The sequence below is a fragment of the Nelumbo nucifera genome, chromosome 5 (genome assembly GCF_055504915.1).
Source record: "Nelumbo nucifera cultivar China Antique chromosome 5, China Antique-T2T, whole genome shotgun sequence".
In the NCBI taxonomy this organism is placed as follows: Eukaryota; Viridiplantae; Streptophyta; class Magnoliopsida; order Proteales; family Nelumbonaceae; genus Nelumbo; species Nelumbo nucifera.
In genome coordinates, this window is record NC_142653.1 from 70,515,799 (window position 1) to 70,533,125 (window position 17,327).

Sequence of the window (17,327 nt, forward strand, 5' to 3'; positions counted from 1 at the left end):
GTGTTGGATACTTGAACTTATAGTTGGGATAAGGTTTAGATGATGATGATTTAGAGTCATTATTTGAGTATCCCTATGGGTTTCTTATTGGGTTGCCTTAGCTTTGTAGTTGTAATCATTGTAATTGAAACTCGAGAGTTGAATGGATGGAATAAAAGTTTATTTTAAAGTTACCTATGGGTAGTAGCATGTTATCTTCTTCTTCTGTCTCTCTCCTTTTTTCTATTTCTCCTAAATGTGAAAACCAGATGTTTTCTTCTCTTTCTTTTCTATTTAGATCAGAACCTGTTTCCTTTATGATTCAATTTCTTTAGTTCTCCCTCTGTTTCTCATCACATTCACCCCAGTAAGACTTTCTTGTTCCTGTCCTACTTGTAATTGCTCCACATGCTCAGAATAACTTCTTGTTTGATTCTAGAACTCTAAAAATGTGATACAGATTAAAATCCACCAGCCATCTTGCTTGTTTATATCCATAGGTTTTTAGAAAATTCAAAAATCACAACTCTGATTTTTCACGAGTTTTTTTCAGCCCAGGCTTGGGCTTTCTCAAAAAAGCCCGAGCCCGACTTGATTATATCTTATATAATAAAAATATATTTTATATAATAGGAATATATATAATATGTTTGATCTTTGTTCATCTTCTCTTTTTTCAAGTAATAGTGAGATCTTTCATTATTTTTGAGTTTTGAGGTCTTTTAATATAAATAAAACAGTTTTTTATTGAATAAGAAAAGAAAAAGAATCTTTTTCAAAATTTCTGTCTGGGCTCGGGCTTGGGCCTGAATGTATTCTGTTAATACAGAGACAAAGCCCGGCCCGTCCTGTGAACAGGTCTAGGCTGAAGTAATAACCCCAGATATAGTTTAAAAAACAGAAATCAGTAACTAATTCTAAAAGTAAGAAAACAGAAAATTATTTTTTGCCATTGTCTACCCTAACTACAAAAGTTTAAACACAGCCTATAATAATACAGGGCAACCTCTAAAGTCTCTGTCCAACATAAATTTGTAAAATGACGAAAGCAACCCTGTTTCCAAAAATACACTTCCTGCTCCTGCATTAGTTATGTTGCCCTTGACATGTTTGGAGTTTTACACTATTTGAATACTTGGAGAGAAGAAAACTTCTTCAGACCCCATCTGAAAGGTTGCGGCTGTTGCAAGAGACTCCTACCATAATTGCAGAAGAAATAGAGCCTGAACCCACTCCCCAGGACACTCCTGTTGATGAAAAACAAGGAGAAAATGGTCATCTGAATTCAGTAAGGCTCGGAATCATATCCAGCTTGACTGTGGGAAGAACAGATGCATCAGGTTCTTAAAGTTCATATTTTCATGTTTCTTCTGTGGATTATATGGAAATTCCATTAAGGGATTACTGAAGCTATAAGGTTTTATGGATATGGCAGGTGGTGGTGCTGTGTTTCAGAAGTCAGAAGAGAGAAAAACTGAAGGTATAGCATTCCCATCTAGTAAATTACTCAAGCTATCATCTTGGTGGCTTTTATCATGATCAAATATCCTCATAGAGATCTTAATTAAAAGTGAACAATTACATAAAAATAGAAAGTAATTTCAACTTAAACTCCCTAATTAGGATCTCTTACTTATGTGATAAATTACTTTAGTTTCACCTTAGTGCAATAGCATTTATCATGATCAAAGTTCCTTCTAGAGATCTGATTAATTATATCAAAACAAAATGTAAAATTTCAACTATAATTTCCTAATTAGGCTCTCTCATTTATTTTTTCATGCTATATGGTGCCATTTAACTTTTATATATAGTATGTGTTAGATATAACAGTAGGGTTTCAGTTCTGGTCTTCAGTCAGTACAAACTCTCAATATCCATACTTTGCATATTGAGAGTATTGATACTTTGAACCATGGTTACTACTTTTAACAGAAGGAAACAGAAGGACAAGGTGTCAGATGCGGAATTGACATTAAGAATTGAAGTGTCTGACACAATACAACTCCCTAAAACTGTTAGATCATAGCTTTTTATTTATTTTCTATATCACATTCTTCTAGAATGGGATTCCACCTTTTGTACATCAGCATATATTTCCTTATTGAATACAAGCAAATATTTCTTATAGCCCGAGACTTTACTCTAGGTGGAGAGGGACACTCACTCTAAAATGTATTTAATTAAATACACATAATGGGTGAACCAAACCTTACCCTCCATTCCGTAGTCTGAAATAGTCAAAGACGCAAAACTAAAAGTAACATATAAAAAAGCAACAGAAGGTTTGGTGTGGGGGCATATCATACCCCAAGAGTACATTCACGAAGAACACAACGACTCTAAAGTGCTATTTCAGGAGAAAATGACTTGGCCTACATTTGGTATACCTTATTTGAAGGATTTATCTCCCTTTTGCAGTTCAAATGCCCTTATAAACAATGAGTTGCAAAAAGGAGATAAGTACTTAAAATAAGGAATGCCAAATGCAGCCTTTTTCAACCAAGTATATCACATTTCTCAGAAGCTGTGCTATACTTAAAGAAATTATTTATTTGAGTAGAAAGCTTGCTGAATTAAAAAAATATGAAATAAAAAGAGTTTCTTGAAAAAAGAAGGAAGAGAGAAGGAGAAGAAGAGAAGAAGAGAAGATGAAAAGAAAGGAGAGCAATAATCTGGCCGCCCCCCCTTCACTTATTATTTATACTAAAAATAATAGAGTAGTACAAAGACAACTATGCCCTTGTAGGGCGGCAAGACATAAAACAGCATATATAAGACAAAAACATAATAAAATTTGGACTCACGTAACTACTATGGTCCCCACTTCCTATCTAACAACTAACATAAAACATCTACTCATAAAAAACATCATAAAACTGATTAATCTTCAACACTCCCCCTCAAGTTGGGAGTAAATGTCACACATTCCCAACTTGCATAGATCATGTTCAAGCTTGTTCTTTGCCACCCCTTTAGTGAGAACATCAGTCAGCTGCAACTCTGAAAAGACATAAGGCAAACAGACTTCTCCGGTTGTTACCCTTTCTCTTATAAAGTGTCTATCAACTTCAATGTGTTTTGTCCTATCATGCTGAATTGGATTGTGGGCAATATTGATTGCAGCTTGATTGTCACAATATAACATCATAGGTTCCTCTGCTTTCACCCCAATCTCACTCAAAAGAGATCTAACCCAAAGAAGTTCTGAGACACCATGAGCCATGGATCTATACTCGGTCTCTACACTTGACCTTGTCACAACCGCTTGCTTCTTACTCTTTCAGGAGATCAAGTTTCCACCTACAAAACACACTCCTGATGTAGACCTCCTGTCATCTAAGCATCCTGCCCAGTCTGCATCTGTATAGGACTCTAGCTTCAGATTCTCATGATTTGAGAGAAGAATGCCTCTGCCAGGGTGCTTTTTTAGATATGGAAGTATCCTCTCAATAACTTCCCAATGCTGAACCCGAGGTGCATGCATGTATTGACTCAACACTAACAGCATAAGAAATATTTGGTCATGTCATACACAAATACAACAGTCGGCCCACCATTCTTTGACATCTCCCCACATCCTTTACCAACTCATCGTCCACACCATTAATTCTGTGATTTGGATCAATAGGAGTGTCTACTGGTTTGGTCCCTAGCTTCCCAGTCTCCCACAATAGGTCAAGTACATACTTTCTCTATGAAATGAAGATCCCATGCTTGGATCTTGCAACTTCATTCCTCAAGAAGTATTTGAGCTCACCAAGATCTTTGATCTCAAATTCTTGCTACAATGATTTTTTGAAATCATCAATCTCCTTCAGATTATTTCCTATCACCACTATATCATCCACATGCACAACCAAAATTGACAACAGAGCATCTCTCTTCTTCACAAAGAGAGTGATCAGACTGTGTCTGTGTGTATCCAAAACGGATGAGTGCTCCTCTGAATCTGTCAAACCAAACCCTAGGTGACTGTTTCAGTCCATATAGAGATTTTCTGAGTCTGCACACCTTTCCCTTACCAACATTCTCATAAAAGCCTGTTGGAATGTCCATATATACCTTTCCCTGTAAATTACCATTGAGGAAGGCATTTTTGACATCAAGCTGGAACAAAGGCCATGAATAGGTGGCTGCTAGAGATAAAAGGATACGAACTGAACTCATCTTAGCTACTAGTGCAAAGGTTTCCAGATAATCAATACCACAGGTCTGATTATATTCTTTTGCTACCAACCTTGCCTTGTATCTCTCTATCTTGCCATCAGCCCTATACTTCATTGTGAATACCCATCTACATTCGATTGTCTCCTTGTCTGGGGGGAGATCAACTATTTCCCAAGTTTGGTTTTTAACCAAAGCATCCATCTCATCTTGCATGGCTGTTTTCCACTCAAGTTTGGAGCCTCAGTAACATTCCTGGGTATAGACACAGAATCCAGGGAAAAGAGAAAAGCATAGTAGGAGGGTGATAAGGCATTATAGGAAAGATGGTGTGAAATGCAATGGGCTATACACTTTCTCTTCCCCTTACGAAGTCCAATGGGAAGATCAAGGTCAGTGGGATTAGCTGCAACAATGGTGTTAGGGACTAGAACATTATCATCAGAAAACATAACAGACTCAAGCTCAAGAGGAATACCTGGAACTGTATTTGCCGAATCTGGAGTTTCAGAAGGACTGATAGAGAGTGGTGTGGGTTGAGGATGTGTTGAGTCAACCATCATCTGCCGGTGTTGATATTTCTATGAGGCTGCCCGTAGTGGCTCAGGTAATGAAACTAGAAGTGCGGATGTTGGCTGAACTGATGGAGGTGCTGGCTGAACTAATGAAGGCACCAAAGAAATAGGAAGAGGAACAAATTGTGAGTTCTCCCCAAAACTCTCCCCTTGAGGAGAACCGCTCAAGAAGAAGAAGGTGGATTTAAAGAAGGTAACATCCATTGTGACAAATCTACTCCTCGACACTGGGTCATAACAGCAATACCCCTTTTGGTTCTGAGCATACCCAAGAAAAGCACATTTCTTGGCCTTAGGATCTAATTTCTTGCGATGAGGGCCAAGAATGTGAACAAAGGAAACACACCCAAAAACCCTCAGAGGTATATGAAATATCTCCCCATCTGGAAAAAGTAGATTAAATGGCACCTTAAATCCCAAAGCCCGTGAAGGAACACGGTTAATCAAATGCACGGCTATAAGAACTGCATCTCCCCAGAACTGCACAGGAACTGAAGAACACACCATAAGACTCCTTGCCACCTCCACAATGTGTCTGTTTTTTCTCTCAGCAACTCCATTATGTTGTAGTGTATATGCACAACTTGTTAAGGGCCCACGAATAGGATCTCGTCACAAGTTGGTTAACGGGGAAAACTTCTTGTTTTCCCTTGTTTCTCCCTTTTTTCGAGGAACCTATCTTTAGCGCCTTTATGGTGATTTGTTAAAGAGATCACCAACTCTCCTCTGCTCTTTCTTGACCGAAATTCTAGATGGATTTATTGAATAGCATCTTCTCCTTAAATAGGAATTACAAGAGTCCTTCTTATGGAAACTTTCTAAAAAAGAACTTTCTAAAAAACATTAAGAGACTTTCTAAAAAGAGACTTTCTAAAAACATTAGGAAACTTTCTAAAAGGAAACTTTCTAAAAGAAACATTAAGAAACTTTCTAAAAGACCTAGGAAATAATAATGCTACTGCCTAATTAATAGGAACACTGAATCTAGCTAAGAGATAAGATAGGAACACTGAATCTAGCTAAGAGATAAGATAGGAACATTGAATCGAGATAAGATAAGATAGGAACACTAAATCTAACGCCCATTACTACTGCTGTCTGTGGCTGTATTCCTTTCCAACTAAAGCATCCACAATATTACTCCCCTCCTAGACTAAGAGCTTGTCCTCAAGCTCGAATTCAGGATAGGTGTTTTGAAACACAGTCAAAGGAATCCAGGATAGGTGGAATGATTTTGCCCTCCTGGATCAGGTTCCAATGAAGAGGGTTCATCCTCATCTTCCTCTTGTTCCACCAGGAGGCAGAAAAGTCTCTTGCACTTGTGCCCTACTGAGTAAAGTTCATCACAATTAAAACACTGTCCCCTCGCCCTGTGTTCCGCCATCTCAGCCCTAGACAAGCACTTAATAGGGGGTGCAACAACGCTGCTTCCCACACTGGATGCCAATTTGGAATTGTTGCTCGTCTGTGGCTTTTGTTCTTGGCTGGCTGCTGAAGATGGAGCCATTCCGAGTGGTTTCGGGGCTGTCCTTGTTGTTTGAGGCCGCCCTATACTGATACTTCCGTAGTTGGGTTGCAATTTTCATTCAAAAGCGTGAGCCAAATTCATAGCCGTAACCAGATTGGGGGGATTTTGCATCTCCACATCCACCCTCAAAGTTTCCGCTAACCCCGCGATGAACATGTCAACCTGTTGGTCTGGTCGTACTGAAGATGCTCTTGTAAGGAGGGTCTGAAACTGGCGCTGATACTCGGCCACAGTTCCAGTCTGTTTGAGGTTGATTAGTTCGCCTAATGGATTGCTTGTTAATGGGGGCTCGAATCTGAGAAGGCAGTAGGATTTGAATTGGGTCCAACTGAGCCCAGGTTCCTCCTGCTCCAATATATAAAACCAGAGTTGCACCTCCTCTGTCATGTGGAATGTGACTAAGCCTACCTTGTCGTTGTCCTCTCTCCGTTGGTTGCAGAAGAATTGCTCACATCTGTACAGCCATCCCAAAGGATCTCCAGTTCCATTATAGGAAGGAAATTCCAACCTGCTGTATTTGGGGACGATCGCGGTTCCCTAGGCAACGACCTGCTGCTCGCCGGACGATTCTGCCATGTCTGGTCGGCGGCCGTCTGTGGTTGCAGCCCCTTCCGAACTCTTTTCCTTGCTGGAGAAATATAACTCCATCAAGCGCCTCAATTCTCGGACGTCGTCCTTGATCTCGCGCACCTCCTTGCTGTTTTCCACGAGTTTGTGCTCCAGATCATGAACCCTAGTCTTCAATTTCTCAAAGTCACCCATGACGCCCTGCTCTGATACCAAATTGTTAAGGGCTTGCGAATAGGATCTCATCACAAGTCGGTTAACGGGGAAAACTTCTTGTTTTCCCTTGTTTCTCCCTTTTTTCGAGGAACTTATCTTTAGCACCTTTATGGTGATTTGTTAAATTGATCACCAACTCTCCTCTGCTCTTTCTTGACTAAAATTTTGGGTGGATTTATTGAATAACATATGCTCCTTAAATAGGAATTACAAGAGTCCTTACGGAAACTTTCTAAAAAAGAACTTTCTAAAAAACATTAAGAGACTTTCTAAAAAGAGACTTTCTAAAAACATTAGGAAACTTTCTAAAAGAAACATTAAGAAACTTTCTAAAAGACCTAGGAAATAATAATGCTACTGCCTAATTAATAGGAACACTGAATCTAGCTAAGAGATAAGATAGGAACACTGAATCTAGATAAGAGAAGATAGGAACACTGAATCTAACGCCCATTACTGCTGCTGTCTGCGGCTGTATTCCTTTCCAACTAAAGCATCCACAATACAATTGCTCTGATGAATTACCCCATGTTCTAGGAGATACGTGGTTAGGTCCTTCTTAAAGTACTCTCTGGCATTATCTGATCTAAAAACCTTAGTTCTCACTCCAAATTGTGTGAAAACCATTTGGTGGAACTGTCATACCAAGTTAGGAACCTCGTCACGTGATCTCATCAAATATATCCAAGAATATCGTGTATAATCATCCACAAACAAGAGAAAGTAATGGAATCCTCCCATGGAAGGGATATGATATGGCCCTCATACATCAGTGTGAACAATATTAAAAGCAAAAGTACTTCTTTTATTATTTGGTTTAAAAGACTGTCTACAATGCTTTCCTAACTGACAGCTCTCACACTTTAAAGTAGATAACTGAACAGACTCGAACAACTTTGGGAAAAGACATTTCAAAGAACTAAAAGAAAGGTGTCCCAAGCGACTGTGCCAGAGCATAATCTGGTTCACTGGCTCTGACCAACTACTGCTGCTGCTACTAACATGATGGCCCTGATGTCTCGGAATCTCATCCAGAAGGTAGACTCCATTCACCTCACGACCACTCTCAATCATCTTCTTTGACTCCAGATCCTGCAAAACACAATTACCAGGAAGAAAGGTCACGGAACAATTCAAATTCTTTATCAAAGAACTTGTAAAGAGACTGGGCCGAATGGGCCCTAACAGCTGCTTGTGTGATATCCTTTATTTTTATCTTTTAATTTATGTTGATGGGCCTCACTTAATGGGCCTGTTATTTGTTCTTGTTTTATTTTCTTTATGTAATTGCCAAGTTGGCCGCCCACTTAAGGGCATACTTGTCATCATTAATTTTTAGAGATTAATAAAATAGGGTTAGAGGATAAGGGTGAATTATTCGACTTTTTCTCTTACCTCTTCTCTTCGACATACACAGCTCTTGCACTACTATTCAGATCTAATTTGCACTGTTAATTACTGATTTTAAACCTGATATTAGAAGACTGATTCACATCTTGGTATCAGAGCGGGTTCAGTTCTTCTTTCTTTCTTTTTCTTTGTTCCTGTACACTCTAAAGTCAAGAGAGTGTATGGAGAGATAGGTTCTCTATAGTATAGAGAATCACTTGCCTAGTTTGTAGAAAGGGTTGGAGATTTAAGTTCTGGTCGAATTTTGCCAAGAAGTGATGCTGTTTTGCTGTTGCACGAAACCCTAGCCAACTAGAGACTTTCGAGGTTACCAGGAAAGGTAAAGCTTGGGTGTGGCGCTCTATGCTTGGAAGGTGTCTTGTGACTACTAAAGGAAGGCGGTTCAGGTTAGGAAGAGTTTGGGTCAGTCTGGTTGGTGCGGCACCATCTTCTCTCTTCCTCCTATCTGCTGGACAGAGCAAAACCCTAGTTTTTCAAGCACCCTATTCCTGGTTTGACTTCAAGTAAGTTTGCATAGTTAAAATTTCAGTTCTTTGATTTCCGTTTCATTAATGGAGACATACGGAAGTGAGTTCAAGCAGGTGCCGGTTTCTGGACCTGCTCCAGTAGATTCCGTTTTGACTGGTGTTACCACGATTAAGCTAGATGGGACGAACTATCTTGCCTGGGCACAGTTTATAAAAATTTATGTTTGTATTAGAGGAAAACTCAGGTATCTCACAGGCAGTAAGGTGAAACCCGAAGAGACAGATCCTGAATTTGAGAGATGGATGCAAGAGAACTATACCATTATAGGATGGTTAGTTAACTCTATGCAACCTCATATAAGCCAGCATTATCTCTGGATATCGTTTGCTAAGGAGATATGGGACAGTGTAACTGAGACTTATTCACAAAAACTGAATGTAGCCTGAGCGTACAAATTGAAAAGTGATGTGAAGAACCTGAGACAAGGGGAGAAGAGTGTAGCAATCTATTACTCTATACTAAAATCCCTATGGCAATAAATTGATGTTATGGAAATTGTGGTATGGGAGAGTAAAAAGGATGTTGAAATGTACAGAAAACTGGTGGAGAGAAATAGGGTGTTCGAGTTTCTCACTGGACTCAACCCTGAGTTTGATATTATCAGACAGAATATTTTGGCCAGAGATGAGGTTACTCTATCACAGGCATATACCATGATAAGTAGTGAGGAAAATAGAAGACAAGTTCAATTGCAGAGTCCACCTACAGAACACTTTGCACATGCGGGAATGAAATCTAAGGGGCCTACTGAAAAGGGGGAGCAGGTATGTGAATATTGCAAGAAACCACGACATACCAAGGACACCTGCTAGAAACTTCACCCTAAACTACTCCCTGAGAGGTTTAAGAACAACCCTAAGAAGGGCAGTCAAGCGGGAAAACCCAAGACTGCTAATGCTGCTACAGTACCTGAAGGGGGAAGTAAGGAGAGTGAGAAAACCTCAACCATTGAGCAGTTGGCTGCAATGAAGTTAGACTTTGGGAAGTATGGGAGGCTCCTAAATCACCTAGAAGCTATAGTTTCTTCAGCCCACCCTTCCACCAGTACATCCTCTTCATCGGCTTTTGCTCACTCAGGTACATATGCCTCAGCAAATCATGCTTCAGTTTCAGGTAATCATAAACTCCCTTGGATTATAGATTCCGGTGCATCAGACCATATGACCAGCCTATCTAACCTTTTTTGTTCATATCATCTCCTCTCTGGGAAAGAGAAAATATCCCTTGTCGATGGGTCACTTGCCCCCATCTCTGGTAAAGGAGATATAAAGACCTCTGACACCCTGTTCTTATCTTTTGTTCTCCATGTTCCTAAGCTTAACACAAACCTTTTATCTGTTAGTAGCTTAACAAAGTCCATGAACTGCAGCATAACCTTCTTTCCCACTCATTGTGTTTTTCAGGACCTGCAGTCTCAAAGGACGATTGGGAGTGGCCATGAGGCGAACGGAATATACCTGCTGGACACACCAGATCAAGCCTTGTGACCACCTCATGGAGTTGCTTTAGAGTCAGTTGTGTCAGAGTCTGTTAACAAAATTTTGTTGTCATTTTCGGTTTGGTCATTTGTCTTTTTCCGCTTTAAGTCATCTGTTCCCAGATATGTTTAAAGGAGTGTCGTTATCTAGTCTTCATTGTGAGTCATGTGAGCTAGCAAAGCACTGTAGACATTCCTATTCAATCAGTAATAAAAGATCTGTTTCTCCTTTCCATATTGTTCACTCTGATGTGTGGGGGCCATATCACATGCCAACCATGGGGGGCTATAAGTATTTTATCCTTTTTATTGATGATTATTCTCATTATACTTGGATTTATCTCATGAAATCCCGGGATGAAGTACCAATTATTGTGAAAAATTTTCATGAACTCATCCTCACCCAGTTTAATACCCGTATCAAAATATTCTGCTCTAACAATGCTAAGGAGTATTTTGAGAAAACCCTCTCCACCTATCTTGAAACTTTTGGGGTTATTCATCAAAGTTCTTGTTCCTACACTCCACAACAAAATGGGGTGGCGGAAAGAAAGAACAGACATATGATTGAGGTTGTCAGATCCCTTTTATTTGCATCCCATGTTCCTGTAAGGTTTTGGGGAGATGTTGTTCATACTACTACCTACCTAATCAACCGTATGCCCTCTAGGGTCCTTGGCTTTAAAACCCCCTTTAGTCTTCTCTTCCCGGATGAGGATCTCTTTTCTCTCCCTCTCCATGTATTTGGGAGTACTTGTTATGTGCATATTCATAGTCACCAAAGGCATAAATTTGAACTTAAGGCTCATAAGTGTGTTTCTGGGATATGCCTCTACACAAAAGGGTTATTGTTGTTTTGATCCAGTTCGTGGCACTCGCTTTGTATCTCGGGATGTCACCTTTGCCGAGTTGACTCCTTTCTTTAGTATTCCTCCCGAGGGGGAAACATCTGATGAACCCTTTGCTATGTCTCCAACTGTTCCTCTTCCCATCCCTTGTGAGTCTGATCATGGGGTGTCCACCTCTTCCACTGGACCCACCCCTGATCCTCCTCTTGCTTCTACTCCTCTCCAGAGGTGTTACCAAAGGTGGAGATTCAGACATATGCAGATTGTTTCCACTCCTTCAGAAGAGCATCTTGCCACTCCCATAGTTCTTGAGGAAACAGGTCAGCCCTCTGTCAACCCAACTTCGACCGTCCCTGACCTTGACCTTCCTATTGCTCTTTGCAAGGGCAAGCGGAAGTGTACATCCCATTACATCTCCAAACATTTATCTTACAGCCTTCTCTCTCCTTCCTACTACTCCTTTCTTGATTTTGTTTCTTCACATGTGATACCCAGGTCTGTACCGGAAGCATTATCTCAACCTGAATGGAGGGATGCTATGATGATTAAACTTGAAGCATTGTATAAGAACCATACCTGGGATATTGTGGACTTGCTAGAAGGGAAGGAACCAGTGGGGTGTAAATGGGTGTTTACCATTAAATATCACTCTGATGGCTCGATTGAGAGGTACAAGGCTAGGTTGGTTGCCAAGGGTTACACCCAAATGTATGCCATTGACTATCTTGAGACCTTTGCTCCTATAGCTAAGATGACTTCAGTTAGGGTCTTGCGTTCTCTATCTACCTTTTATTGGCCCCTACACCAGTTTGATGTTAAAAATGTTTTCTTGATGGAGATCTGCATGAAGAAGTCTATATGTCTCTACCTCTAGGGGTGTATGGGAAAGAAATGAAAGGCAAGGTGTGTAAACTACACAAATCCATTTATGGTCTCAAACAATCTCCTCGGGCTTGGTTTGAGAGATTTCGGGCTGCCATTGTCTCCTTTGGCTACATTCAAACACAATCTGATCATACATTGTTCTTGAAGAGGAACAACACTTTGGTGACCTTCTTGATTGTTTATGTTGATAATATTGTGGTCACGGGTAATGACATTGAAGAGGCCATCCAGTAAACTGAAAGGATTTCTCAACTCTGAATTTGAAATCAAGGACTTGGGAGATCTTTGGTATTTCTTGGGTATTGAAGTTGCTCGGTCTAAGGATGGTATCTTCATATCTCAGCACAAATATGTCCTTGATCTTCTTGCTTAAACTGGTAAACTTGGAGCTAAGCCTATCTCCACTCCCATTGATCCTAATCATAAGCTTTCTACCACAAATGGTGAACATTTGTCTAATAAGGGAGTGTTTCAGAGACTGCTTGGGAGGTTGTTATACCTTTGCATGACTCGGCCAGATATTTCCTATCCAGCAAGTGTTATTAGTCAGTTTATGCATTCTCCCAGAGATACTCATCTAGCTATTGCAGAAAGGGTTCTGTGCTACTTGAAAGGTACTCTAGGGAAAGGTATTCTATTTGCTAAGCATGGTCACATGAAGCTGGAAACCTTTATTGATGCAGATTGGGCAAGATGTATTGATGACAGAAGGTCCACCTCTGGTTATTGTGCTTGGTTGCTGGGAATATTGTGTCTTGGAGAAGTAAGAAACAATCAGTAGTTGCTAGATCCTCAGCTGAAGCAGAATACAGGGCAATGGCTCATGGTGTGTCAGAACTACTATGACTACGATCCCTTCTAGAGGAATTGGGGGTGGACTACGAGAAACCAATGATGCTCTATTGTGACAACCAAGCTGCTATTAACATTGCACATAATCCTGTTCAACATGACAGAACTAAGCTCATTGAGATTGATAGGCATTTCATAAGGGAAAGAGTTTTTTCAGGAGAAGTTTGTTTGCCATTTATCACATCAGAAGAGCAACTGGCTGATATCTTGACCAAGGGAGTTCCCAAAGGGAAATTGACACACTATATAAGCAAGTTGGGCATGATTGACATCTATGCTCAGCTTGAGGGGTGTAAAAAGACTAGGCTGAATGGGCCCTAACAGCTGCTTGCGTGATATCCTTTATTTTCATCTTTTATTTTATGTTGATGGGCCTCACTTAATGGGCCTGTTATTTGTTCTTGTTTTATTTTATTTATGTAATTGCCAAGCTGGCCGCCCACTTAAGGGCATACTTGTCATCATTAATTTTTAGAGATTAATAAAATAGGGTTAGAGGAGAAGGGTGAATTATTCGACTTCTTCTCTTACCTCTTCTCTTCGACGTACACAGCTCTTGCACTACTATTCAGATCTGATTTGCACTGTTAATTATTGATTTTAAACCTGATATTAGAAGACTGATTCACATCTGAACTAACAGACAGTAGGTTGGTATGAAGTCTAGGGACATGTAAAACAGAAGACAGAGTTATACCATTGGTCACTCTAACTATCCCTTTCCCAATAATGGGAATATGTGAACCTAGAGACTCTGTCTCTACCAGAACACAACTGATAGGAACTGAAAAGGGTAGGGGCATTAGTCATGTGCTCAAATGCTCCTGACTCTATAATCCAGGGAGGTTCCTCCTTACCTGAAGTGGATGCAAGATTTGCAGTTGCATATGAACTACCTGTATGTGCAAAGGAAGAGGTGTAGCTGGCTCCTGCATTCCATTGTCCATCTGAAAGGCTAGTGCTAGGTGAATCTTTCTTACTCCTAAGCTATCCAAACCTCTCCAATTCTGTCCTCACTGCTGCTACTGCAATGGATTCCCAATCAGTTTGGGAAAAAGGGACCGAAGAGTCTCCTGTAGTGGCTACATTTGCATTTCCCTTCTTGTTCCTTATTTGGGCAGGCATAAGATTTGGATGAAATTTCCAGCAAGTGTTCCTGGTATGCTTAGGCTTCTTGCAATAATCACACACCAAGTCCTTATCTTCCCTTATAGTCCCACTACTCCCCCTGTCTCCATTCGGCTGAAGTTTTGTTGTACCAACCATAGCCGACTAGTCAATCCTAGGTTGTCTCAGCATTACATTCCTCCTACTCTCCTCTCCAGAGACGAAGGCATAGGCTTGAGAGAGTGTGACACCCTCCCTAGAAACAATACGCTACCTGGCAATGTCGAATTTAGGGTTCAGCACTGCCAAGAACTCAAAAACCCTATTCCTCTCTACCAGTCTGTGATAGGTTGCTGCATCATTTACACTTTCCCATACCACAGTTTCTAAGTGATCTATTTCCTGCCATAGGGTTTTCAGCATGGAGAAATACACAGCAAGAGGTTTTTGTCCCTGTTTCATACTTTCCCATACCACAGTTTTTGGGAGTAGGTTTCAGTCACTCCATCCCAAATCTACTGTTACCTGTTTCATACTTTCCCATACCACAGTTTTTGAGAGTAGGTTTCAGTCACTCCATCCCAAATCTCCTTAACAGTATTAGCCCATAGGAAATTTTTTGCAATATGAGGTAACATAGAATTACACAACCAGGGCATTACCATGTAATTCTCCTGCACCCATCGGGAAGAGTCTGTATTAGGTTTCTTCTCCTCCCCAATGAGATACCCTAATTTTCCATGGGCACCAATAGCCATCTTAGCTGATTGTGCCCACTCCAAATAATTTGTACCATCAAGTTTTACTATAGTAATGATCCCAGACCAAAAAATATCACTACTACCTCCAACACCCAATCCCACAGTACCGGTAGATTTTATCTCGGTATTCCAACTCTCCATCTTACTTCAAACAGTTCAACAGTAAGAAAAAATAGATTGGAAACCTTCCCAAAAACAATTTAATATCACACACACAGAAACAAACCCTTCCGAAAGAAGAAAACCCTAGCTGGGGAGAAATCTCTCTCCTCCCCACGCCTCCCAACAGAGAGGAGTGAATCGATCACTCCAGGAGGCTCAGAAAAATCCAAAAGCCAAACCGCACTCTTCAGAAACTCAAAAGAAAGCTAACAATACCTGGCCGCCCAAGGTCAGATCAAAAACAAAGAGTCCAACTTTTCTGGGACTCTTCCCCTTACTCCAGCTCTTCCTTATTTTGGTGCCGAACAGCAGACCACCTTCCTGATGACTAGATCCCACCAAAAAATCCAAGAACTGGGAAATCTACAGCAGATCGATCAGCCCTTTATTACTTCATGCAGTTGGCTTATCTAAGACTGCATGAGAATGCTTCTAGAAACCCTAGCCGCCGCTCTGATACCAAGTAGAAAGCTTGCTGAATTAAAAAAATATGAAATAAAAGGAGTTTCTTGAAGAAAGAAGGAAGAGAGAAGGAGAAGAAGAGAAGTTGAAAAGAAAGGAGAGCAATAATCTGGCCTCCCCCTTCACTTATTATATATACTAAAAATATTAGAGCCGTACAAAGACAACTATGCCCTTATAGGGCGGCAATACATAAAACAGCATATAAAAGACAAAAACATAATAAAATTTGGACTCACATAACTATTGTGGTCCCCACTTCCTATTTAACAACTAACATAAAACATCTACTCATAAAAAATATCATAAAACTGATTAATCTTCAACAATTTGCAAGTTTGCATTCCCTGAGTTCATTCACACTTGCCTCAGGTTGTTCTCTGATGAGTGGTGCCAATTTATGGGCATTATTTGACCTTTTGTATTTTATACTAATCAATGTTTTAGATGTAATTTTCATTATTATAAAATTTAATGAAGAGGGCCAAACCTGATTTAGATGGCCTTATTAGTGAAACATCTTTTTCTTCTTCTTTTAGTAAAACTTATAAACACAATTAATCATCAAAGTCACCCACAAGTGGGTATTAGAGTGAGTATGTGATCAGCAGTTGGTTTTTATGCACCTGTCAGGCTGTTGACGTCATTCCTACCGATGCATCAGCAGACCATATGGTTAGCCTTAACCTTAGAACATTGAAACCCTAGAATCTGGTCAAGTATGATGTTGGATAGATTTTGGTGGAAGTTTAATCTTGTTTTGAAGCTGTAAGGTATTTTTAGGTTTTTTTGAGGAAATGGAAAACAACAGACATGGAAGTGATTGAAAAAAAAAAAAAAAACAGATTTCAGTTGCATGATGTTTCTTAATCTTCTAGTGTTGGTCTTATCTTGATAGGGTAAGGGATAAAGTTTCAGTGTTGCATCTTCTAACTGATATTTGTCAGATCTTGTTCAAGGGTTTTAGTGTCTAGGTTGAGTTGGATAAGATCTCCACAACATGGTTCACAATTTCGATATTAATGAAGATTAAAAGTCTCAATTCTTGTTAGAGCTGATGACCTAAACTCAAGTGAGGGCCTAAATGGATGTCCCCATCTATGGACTCTGATGCTCAAGTTAGTGAATGCTGAGTTGTCCGATGTGATAAGGGATGCGAGAGCCATAATCACAGTGTGATAGCTTACCTTTATATAGGGCTTGTGACTTGGCTAGAACGTGGCATGGAGGGCAAGCTAGGCGGCCAGTCATAGTGGGCACGTCTTGGTAGCTGATGGTGGCACATTTGTTGTTCTTGAGGCACGTCCACATTTCACAGGCATCTAATATCTACTTCCCTATTTAGTGGGAGCATTGCCAGGTGGCCCCGTGTTCACATAAGGTATAGTTTGGCCCTTCTGTGGTAATGGAGATGAGCGGGAGCTTGTCCTACATGTTAGAGATGCATTGAGGTCAGAAGTTTTAATCAGGTTGGAGGTAGCCTGGGATGGATGGACTAGGTTGAAAGCACATACCCGAATCCATTCTATGTCGGAGGTTGGTTGTTATCGGACCTTTCGGGTTGAGTTGTTAATGATGTTCCGAACTGCTATCTAAGTACAGGTCTGCCACATGTGATGAGGTTACATAAAGCATTCATGTTGCCATGTGTCAAGATGTAGTTGGAGGGGAAATCGCCCCTTATCAATTCTCCCTCACTTTTGAGCTTGAGGTGAACAGCTCAGTCAATGATGATTCTTGTCAAACTCTTTGGTTGTGGGTTTTGCTCAAATTCTTGCAAGTTTGATACGTTGGTTTGAAACC

General features: G+C 40.3%; 1 protein-coding gene across 8 annotated transcripts in view; it reads left to right on the forward strand.

The window, feature by feature from the left end:
* The window catches only part of LOC104610188 (uncharacterized protein At5g08430-like), a 103,299-nt gene that overhangs the window by 80,402 nt on the left and 5,570 nt on the right, over positions 1 to 17,327 (forward strand). For 6 of the 8 annotated variants that reach the window (XM_010276701.3, XM_088887645.1, XM_088887647.1 and 3 more), the window contains 2 exons: positions 1,102 to 1,319; positions 1,415 to 1,459. In XM_010276701.3, the coding sequence (XP_010275003.1) occupies positions 1,102 to 1,319; positions 1,415 to 1,459 (263 nt within the window). Of the gene's footprint in view, positions 1 to 1,101; positions 1,320 to 1,414; positions 1,460 to 7,901; positions 8,400 to 17,327 lie in introns of those variants that run through there. The other 2 variants (XM_088887648.1, XM_088887649.1) reach the window with 2 other exon arrangements.